The 10707-nt window shown below is 27.6% G+C and overlaps 2 protein-coding genes and 1 long non-coding RNA gene across 3 annotated transcripts in view; 1 reads left to right on the top strand and 2 right to left on the bottom strand.

Moving 5' to 3' along the window:
* The window catches only part of LOC112679551, a 49643-nt gene extending 43861 nt beyond the window's left edge, over positions 1-5782 (bottom strand). The window contains exon 1 of the long non-coding RNA XR_003148223.1: positions 5746-5782. This is a non-coding gene — a long non-coding RNA (uncharacterized LOC112679551). The remainder of the gene's footprint in view (positions 1-5745) is intronic.
* The window catches only part of LOC112679550 (max dimerization protein 1-like), a 181042-nt gene that overhangs the window by 130117 nt on the left and 40218 nt on the right, over positions 1-10707 (bottom strand). The window lies entirely within an intron of this gene.
* On the top strand, positions 3022-4783 carry LOC112679549. The gene has a single exon (XM_025549402.1). The coding sequence runs from the start codon at positions 3362-3364 to the stop codon at positions 4613-4615; it is 1254 nt and encodes a 417-aa protein (XP_025405187.1). The 5' UTR covers positions 3022-3361; the 3' UTR covers positions 4616-4783.

Genomic DNA, 10707 nt, shown 5'->3' with positions numbered 1-10707 from the left:
TGAAAGAGGAAAGAACGACTTTTAGCTATGAACGGAAGGCGGGCACCTCCTAATGGTGTTTTACGAGATGACAGGGAAGCGGCGATGTTGTTATACACTTGGATCATACCGAAATCGGTCATATTAATAATTACCCAGCTTTAGTGCATGTGCGTTTTACTTCACCCGGTTCCTTCTAAATATAATAAATTACAATGGCTTGGACGAGTTTTTAAACGCTACAAAGTCAAAAGCACGTCGTAAATAATAATTCATAGTCTGCAGACCATGTAACTATAAAAGCGGTCGAGTAAAGTTCGAATTCATACACAATACAAAAAACCTTTTAAAAAGTTAAACTCCCCAGATTGTTTCTTAATTCCGTAACAATAACTTATTGGCCAATATAATAATACATTTTCTTTATCCTAGAGTTTATTTATTTAACATTCGAAAAAAATACATAGAAATCTGCAAAAATTACAGACCCTTTAATTTAAATTACATTCTTTGAACTGATGATTCAAAATGTATTAACAATGACATGATAAACAAACAAAATCTTCTATATTGGAATGCAACAAACCCACGTTAAACTAATTATTAAATAGTTTAGGGAATAAATGTATGGTGTGGATTGATAGGCGGCAAGCTTATAAGAACTATTTCTATGATGGAATGCTTAATGGTATACGATATTTAATTTTTATAATCAATGAACTATCAATAATAAAAAATCATACTAGCCCATAATGTAATGGTTGACAATATGTAAATCAAATATTTTCAAATCACTAGATTAATATTTATAACAATGATCTTTGGCCGGCACGGACTCCAAATTTAATGTTTTTAGGGGTTTTTTTTTTTATAAGGACAAAATACAGGCAGTATGGGACGTTTTAAAAGAAGACCAGCATGAACTACATATTGAGTAGACTGAAATCATGTTTAGAATATAACGAGGAAAATTTTAAACAATTCATTAACTAAATTTACTGAATAAATTGTTTTCTGCATTATAAATAACTACTACTAATACTGCTACTGTTATTATTATATTGTTATAATTAGTTAATTATTATTTTAATAACAAAAATATCACGTATAAAAAATAAATTTCAACTATTTGACACTATTTTTTATAATTTAGTGTTTTAAGTAAAAATGTTGTAAAAAAACAAATTATGCATAACTTGACTTACTATTGGTCAATTTTTAAAATAGAAAAAAACTTTTTTTACAAAAATTGTTTGAAAATAAAAATCTATACGAATATGTATGTAGAAAAAATAAGGGTTTTCCTAGAAAAAAAATTTTGTGTTGGGCATGTGTATACCGTAAGGGTTAAAAATTCGAAAAATTTCAAAAAGTGTATTGAAATACCCCCTAAGCTTTCAGATTTATTTATTTCCATGCAAGGTTACCCAGTTGGGATATTTAATTATACCTGAAACCGTGATCACACTGTACACCACGATATTCAAATTTAAATAATTAATTTTTATGAAATACTTTTATGTTTAAATATCAATGGTATCATCGGTGGTTCATGATCAGTGATTCATAATATCTAAACCCTAACTGCAAGGGTATATATCTATCTACATCCACATTTGTATTGCATCTGAAGTTACTAATTATTTATCATTAATAATAAAAATAAGTTTTCCTTTACAAGTCAACCAAATGCTTTTATACGTATGAAAACGTTTTAAGATGAAAATACAATTGCTAGTTACACAATTATGTAGATTCGAAAAATATAATAAACTGTATGTGTTTGGAACACAATTAACGAGTACAATTATGTCCATACATAAAAATAAAAAATATTTAAAATTAAAAACATTTTACAAAATTTCATAAATTATAATGGTTTTTATTTAAATAGTATATTATTCGATATGATAACTATAATTGCACTTGATTTCTCCTATTTTATACATCACCGCTCATATATTGATAAACTTGTTATATACTTGTTATATACTTTTATCTTATATTTAAATTAAACATGAAAATAATATTTCCATGCCTTATGTTTCAATGAATGATCAAATATTAATTACTTTAATTAAAAATAATATTTCAATGGATTATTTACAAATCTATTCATATCTAAACGCATTATAAAGCAATTAAAATGGAATAGGTACATTCCTATAATAGGTACATAAAATATATCAATTCTGTACCCGATATTTTTACAAAAATACACATTATCTTTTTAAAATTAAAAACCAATAACAGTAAACGCAAGTAAATTTCTAAGTCAAAATAAAATAATAATTTTAACTGTTTTAAACTTTTAACAGGCAATATTATATGCTATTTTACTTTAGTAAGAATCATCTAATATAATACTTATATAATCTTATATGTATAAGAGTGAAATTGAATACAAGTTGGTCCTAAGTAATGAGTTATAACCAAGGCTCGGAACTTTAGGCATTTGCATATTTGTTTAGAAAGTGCATATTGAACTTCTGGTTCGATACAAATTTGATCCATACTACGTATATTTCAAATATAAAAATTTTTGTTGCATAATTTTGCATATTTCGTCATTTTTTGTACGAATTTACATATTTTAGGTTTTAGAACGTTTTTTTATGCATATTTCATAGATTTAACGAAAACAATTTTTTTTTTACATTTATACAATTTAATTATAGTTAACAAAATAAAATTAGATATTTTACAAAATAAATTTATCGAAAAATATGTCGTTAGATATTCTTATATTGCTCCCAATGCATTTAACAATAATATTATATAATCTCTAGTACTGAGAACTCGAAATAGTTACTGCCGACCGGCCGGCCCGTATTTATTTTTATCCAAATTTAACACGGCATTCATATATTTCATATATGAATCCTAGGAAATTTGTAAACAATTATGTTTAACCATTAGGTCGTTATCAGTATTTATACACCATATTAATTCTGTTCGTTGTAAATTAGTATTATTATTACAACTTGTAATACTACGGTCTACGTGCGTACCGGTTTCAGTGTACAGTGCGAACTTCGAGTGCACATTAGTCAGTCGTCAGTATTAAGCCCGTCGCATGTCGCAGTGATAATTTTATTTTTTTAATATTTCTGATTTAACGATGCCTTAAGATAAGCAATCATTGTCACGACGCCTTAAATCTTTAAGCTCTGAGTTCGGTGAAGATGTATTCTCTATTGATAATGTAGTTCTATTTTGCAAACTTTGCGAAGTGAAAGTGGATCCCGAAAGACGATCTAGTATTACACAGCACATAAAAACAGAAAAACATCGTCGTGCTGTAGAACGTAAAATAAATCAAAAAACAGCCAACAGCCAACAGCTATTAACAAATCAAACGTCGAAAAAATCGACTTTTAATATGGATTTATGCAAAGCTTTTATATCAGCTAATATTCCGCTTAACAAGTTACAAAATACAGAGTTTCGTCAATTCTTACAGCTATACACACAAAAAGATGTCCCCACTGAATCGACACTTAGAAAGTTTTATCTTGATGATTGTTACGAGGAAATGATGAAAAACATAAGACAACGTGTGTTTTTAAAAAAAATTTGGATATCGATCGATGAAACGACTGACGCTGAGGGAAGACAAATTGCAAACGCCATAATAGGAACTCTAGAAGAAGATAGAGCAGGTGATATATTTTTATTAAATACCGACGCATTAGAAAAAACAAACCACTCTACCGTATGCAAATTTTTCGACAAATCGCTCAGTATTTTGTGGCCTGACGGAATCAAACACGATGACGTGTTATTATTTCTATCGGATGCGGCGCCTTATATGGTTAAGTGTGGGAAATCACTTAATGCGTTATATTCAAAAATGGTACATGTGACGTGCGCAGCGCATGGTCTCCATAGGACTGCTGAAGAGGTACGTGGACAATTTAGCACAATCGATAAAATTATATCGAATGTCAAAAAAATTTTTAAAAAATCGCCATCGCGTGTTCAGATATTCAAGACACATGCCCCGAATATTCCCTTACCGCCAGAGCCAGTTATCACACGCTGGGGCACGTGGCTAAATGCTAGCATTTATTACTGCGAATATTACAAACAAATTTGTGAAATTGTAGAAATGTTAGACTCAGAAGACGCTTTAAGTATAAAAATAGCAAAAAAAAATTTGGTAAAAACATGTGTCAAAAGTAATCTAGTATACATAAAATCAAATTTTAAAGTACTTTCAGATTCAATTTTAAAATTACAAAGAAAAAATATGCCTTTAGCTGAATCCTTAGATATTCTGGAAAAAGTTCAAGTTCAGTTACAAATGGCTCAGGGTTATGATGGGCAAAAAGTGCATAAGAAATTTGAAACGGTTTTAAACAAAAACAGCGGATTAAAAATACTAAAACAGATATCAAAAATAATTGGAGGAGAAAGTGACAACATGGATGATCTACATGAAGATCTTACCACAAATGATTTAAGTTTTTACAAGTTTGCTCCAATTACATCGGTTGATGTGGAGAGATCTTTCTCGATTTATAAAAATCTCTTGACGGACAATCGGAGATCATTTAAACTCGAGAACATAAGGAAACACCTCTTCAGTGCAACACGGGTAAAAAATAACCTATCTAATTGTTTAAACATTTAATAATTCTAATTTTTTTTAGTAGGAAATCAAGAAGGTTAAAGTTTTTTGAAGATATACAGTATCCATACAGGCAGACAGCAATACAAACAAGTGTGCAAAAAGTTTAGTTTTTTTAAATTTTATTTTCTCATGTACTTAATTTTAATTTTCAAACTTTGTGTATAAAATTTATTTTTTATTTAATAAATTGCATATTTTTGCATATTTTCCAAATTTTTACTGCATATTTTACCGCATATTATGATGTTTTTTGACGCATATGTATGCGCATATTTGAGAACTTTTTAGCGCATAAAGTTCCGAGCCTTGGTTATAACTTATAAACTATAAGAATAAAATGTATAAAAATTGATTGTCTTAATTTTTTTTTCAATTATCTTAAAATTAAGTTATTATCATCAATAGTCATTACTTTAATGATTACACAAATCAAAAACTTTATATGTGTGTTATACTAATCAGTTAAATGACTGATGTATTATACAAATAGTACCCTCAGATTATTTACTCATGCTTTCTATACTCTTTAACATACAAATACATATATACAAAATAATATTTATAAGTAAAGACCGAATACAATTGCGTTAAAAATATATAAAAATTGCACAAAAAGATAAAAATATTTTCAATTTCACTAAATATGTTTAAACTATTAAGTAATTGGCTTTTTGATACTTCTAAACTTGTGAGTTTTGTGGATAACTCAGATAAATATAATTTTAAAAATGCTAAACTACATTTAACTACATTTACAAAATTTATGTCGTAGTTATATTTTTATTGTAAAATTACTTTAGAAATTATAATTAGTATATTTTATCACGTGAAGTATACAAAAATTACAATAATTGCAAAGGCGTTGAAAAATGCAAAAAATATCATTATTAAATTAAATAAGAATATTGTGATTAATCCTATTCGCAAACATATTTAGTCAGATTTTATTTAGCTGGTATCAATAAAAAGTTGCAATATCTATTAAATCCGGTCTTTAGTTAAAAAACTGCAACTGATAAATAACTAAAATATGATAAAATAAAATAGAATCCAAATTATACAATTTTTAAAAAAAAACCATTATATACATAGAAACATTATTATTAAAGAAATTTATTAGAGTAACTTACACAAAAGAAGTCTTTATTAATTCAAATTCAAATGTACAAACCTGAAACAAACAAAACAAACAAAACACATTAGAAAAATACCTAATAAATAACACGGTGGCACATATAGGTATAGTAGAGACAATATATAAATATAGTTTAATTTAAAAATGCATCTGTATTATTTAAACTGCACACATCCAGTTCAGCAGATAAATCTAATCTGGCAATACATTACGATAATATGCTCGTCGTTATTACGCCTGTCTAAATTGAATAATAATCGATACTTCAATGTAGTGAAGTGATAAAACCTATGAGAGAGAGAAAGAGACATCTTTCTCGTTTTTGAACGTAACATCACGTTTTTGAAATGTATAAAAAAAATAACATTTTTGGTTACTCAAAATGACAAAAAAACTATGAAAAATGGTAAATATTAAAAAACTCGATATTAAATATTATAATAATATGTTTTAATCAATACAATTCAATAATAATGTAGAAACACGGATGCGAGTGGTGTTAATGTTGGTTGTATTTTAACCGTTTCGTGGATTCCAGAGGCGTATATAGTTTTTGTTGACAGACAGTGTAGTCATATGAACTATAATCAGTAACTTTTAGTAGTACATAAAAAAATATGCTATTAAAATAAAATAAAAAGCAATGTACAAAATATAACTTATAATTGTAAAAATAATATACCTTAAAAATATACCAGTGTTATAACACCAAAATCAATTAAAACCAACAAGATCTAAAAAGTTAGATATTTTTTTCTTCTTCCATATGGTTTTATAAATTTATTTTTACTAGGCATGATGTACCATACATTTATAGTAAATTAATCAAAATTATACTCATGTACAGTATCATTAATTAATGAAAATTGAATTTAATAACAGTAAAAAACATACTGAAATTATAAATCATGAATTTATACTTATATATATCATGATTTTTGTAGACAGTTAGATTTCTAGAATAATTAAAATGTTCAAATAGCACATAACATAACAATAATTTTAGTATTGAAAAATTATATTTTTACAATTGTTACAAAAGCAACATATGATATCACTAGTCATTATTATTAAAGTAATATATGGGTACCTATATTTTATATTTATTTATTTTTTATAGGCAATTTTAAAGATGCGATACTATAAAAATTAAATAACTTGAAAATAGTTAAAACTATATTTGCAAAGAGACAATCGTAATTAAATGACAATCTTGAAACTTCAGTTATTATCAACCGATTAAACCGTGTTTCACATTTAACCGTAATTTATTATCTATGAAAAAATAAAAAAATAGTGTATTGTTGCATATAGAGGAGGTGGAGAAATTCGTGACTGGTCATTCACAGTGGTCGTGACGGCCGTCATGTCCCAGACGTTCACATCGGCTATGTGTGTGTGTGGAAAGGCATAACTGCTGATAGAAACAACAATACGAATGTTTCGAAAGAGAATACAAACCATACGCTATAGTTATCTCAATCTATTCATCTCTAGTTTGCGGTTACTGAATCCGCGCACGATTGAACTTAGGCCTCATTGTTTCAAGGATAATACCAACAACTCGGTCGAAGTAACACGTGTGTGCAAGTGTGTTATTATAAAAGTACATTTATACACATAATATACTATGCATTTACATACTATGGTACTAGAGTAACATCCAACGGATTTAGGTTGGTAACATCGTTTGAAAAGTTTAACGTTTTAAAGAAAAGCAATAAAAATTCTGTTGTAGTGGAAATTGATTTTTTTTTTTTTAACATATTACTTTTGTAGGCTATAGTCACATTATTGCAACAAGAACAATACACACATGTACTTAAAAATAATACAAATGCAAACGATCTACACTATGAGAAATATGTATTTCATGTGAAATCGAATAATAAATTGTTGGTAAATAGAAAATATTTGTTATAAAAAATTTCTTCTGTACAGTATCGACCAAAATTAGAAAAAAGAGAGCTAGCTTAATTGCATTCGACTACATCACAAACAATAAATCACAAATACATATAGGTAATAAATTAATATGTATCGAATATAATTTTCTACAATTATACTAATTGCTTAAATGCAGATATTAGATAAAAGCGCGTTTTATAATACACTCATACGTTTAACATTCGTCAAAATACAACAAATAATTTTTTAAGGATAAAAATTGATAAATTAAAAAAATAATTAATATAAAAAATATGATACGCCCAAAGCAAGACTTCTATATAAATAATAATTATACGTATGTGAATAATATGTATGATATATATTTGTGCACGTCCGTCCGTCAGTCCGCGCGTTTCTGTGTGTGTGTGTATGTTGTGTAATTATGGAATGGCCGTAATGTAGACGAGGGCAACGGTGTCATCATTAGCGAAATGAGCTTTTTCTTTAACCAGCCATTTTTATTTCTAAACTTTCACAAGCACAGTGTATATAAATACATACGTACCGTATATGACTTTGCAAGCTGCAGAGAACTTGCAAGAAACAGGAAAATTTAAAAAGGTTTTTGTTTTTTTGTCAGCTAATAATTATCATCACATATTCATATCGTGTACAGATGTACAGTGCATATACTTTTTCAGTTAACTAATTCAGCGGTTTGTATGAAAAACAACGACGTCCAAAAATTTCAACTTTGACCGAGATCTTTTCTACAACAACACATAATGTTAGTATAGTCTATATTATGTCAATTCCGCGATTGTTTTCGATCAAGTGCAATGCCGCATAGATAATTTATTTTCATTTTTTATTATTGTCCACATGAGAATGGTAGAAGTATTAATTTAACGATTTATTTCCCATGCACAACAGCGTTTGAACAAACAGAACGCACGCGACGACCATAATATGTACAAACGACGACAGCGTCGCAACGAGTAACAAACACGAGATAATATATACCTATTCGTACAATATGTGTACGCGCAGATACATTGCAAGTATTGGCCACGTATGTAAAAACAATTTTAGTATGTTACACTTAAATATTATTAACCTGCAGCATTTTAATATTTTATAGTATACAGATTTATAAATAAAAATATATACATGAGGTGTATTAGAAATAATATGAAGCATACTCGAGTCATTATGCATTTCATGGATGATGGCGCGTAAAAAATGTTTTTGAATTGTTTCGAAAACAATCGGCCATCGCCCTTTTGATTCGCTTTTTTACCGACACAAGAAGGATGCTAGAAATGAAAATTCTTCGCACCGAATAAATCACCCACGTCCCACCAATATCTTGTACGCGCGCGCAGACACATACGCATACACACGCACACATATATTATATAAATATGAGTGTGTGTACGTGTACTTTTACTGCAGTTTTAACATTTCAGAGTTTCCGCGGCCCGTATCGTTTCCTTTTTGTCAATATGAACACTATATACAAACAGTGGCATAAGGGCAAAGAAAAATATAGTAGGCGGGTTTCAGACATAATCACAGGTACTGTATATACTAGCCGTTTCCTGGACACAGTGAATTGTTTCATTAAGTTTTTGTCGGAGGTGCAAATTCGGCTAACAAACAAAACACGCCTCAAGAGATCCACCTTTTCAATGTTTCCGGACTAAAACAAAAAACAAAACCACTGGTTACATAGTTAGGAGTTATTTAAATGATATACGACCATCAAACGAAAATTCTATAATACAGCTATAATAATACAGTATATACTATTATTTAACAAAATATCTACAACCAAAATTTCTGACAATCGACATTCATACCTCGTATGTGGTGAAAGATTCAAAAAAAAAAAAAAAAATTTGTACAACATAATATACAATACGGTGTAGAGTAATAATTCTAGTTGGGGGTTTTATATAATATAATTTTTTCCAAAAATAGAAATATAGCGTATAAATAATATAATCAGTGGTATCAAAACGGCAAATATATTATACTACGTACGATTTTTCTATTCACAATAAAGCCACCAGTACACAAAATTATGTTGGCAACACGTCAAAAAATGGTTTGAGAATTATCACGTTATAATTATCAGTTAGGCAAGTTACCAAGTTTTATAGAACCATCCCAGTTATTTATTAACCGAACAAAGTACTAAATGTTAACTTAATAGTTATTAATGATAATGCTATACGAATAAATACATTAATATTATGTACTCAAAATATTTTCATATTACATTTAATAATTACATAGTTTTAACGAATTATTTAATAACCAAACATTGTACCTACCTATTGATTTCTAACATAAATATATTGACCATTTATTTAATGGTTTAATAATAAATAGTTAAAATTTATTGACTTACAATAGAAATTAATAACATAAATATATATATATACAATATCAGGTTTGACATGAATTAAGATGATATTTAAAAATGAACACCGTTGTAAATGTTGCATAGTTTGATACATTATTTTCTAAGTAAAAGAATCCTGTTGGAAAAATAAAAATTGAATTATTTTTCTTTATTTCCGTTTCTAAACTACCAATGATTGATTAATATCAATAAATTAAATTCTTAATATCAACTTTTTTTAATTTCACTTTTTTATCATCAACAGAATCTACATTTTATAACTGATATATAAAAATAGGTATAAACATTTCTTTAATTTATATACTTATTTTCATTTTACACCGTATTTAAATAACTTCATTCTAAATTTTATAAGTAAACGTTTGACTATGTATTTTAAGATTGATATACATATTAAAAATTTTAGTAAACTACTTGATTACATTTAAGAAATATAACTATATGCTAATTACTTAAAGTTCAAATTTTCATCGGAAAAATTTAACTTTAAACAATAGAAAGAAATTATAACGTAAAATAAAAATCGAGTAATACTAATACATGGTTAAAAATTGTTGGTTAATTACTCAATTGCACTTTTTAAACAGGTAAATCACAAAAATAATATATGTATATCTTAAATTTAACACATTTCAT

Source organism: Sipha flava, unplaced genomic scaffold (genome assembly GCF_003268045.1).
Source record: "Sipha flava isolate LNK unplaced genomic scaffold, YSA_version1 164_pilon_pilon, whole genome shotgun sequence".
NCBI lineage: Eukaryota > Metazoa > Arthropoda > Insecta > Hemiptera > Aphididae > Sipha > Sipha flava.
The sequence above is the reverse complement of the archived record's forward strand: the minus strand, read 5'-3'. Positions and strand labels throughout refer to the sequence as shown.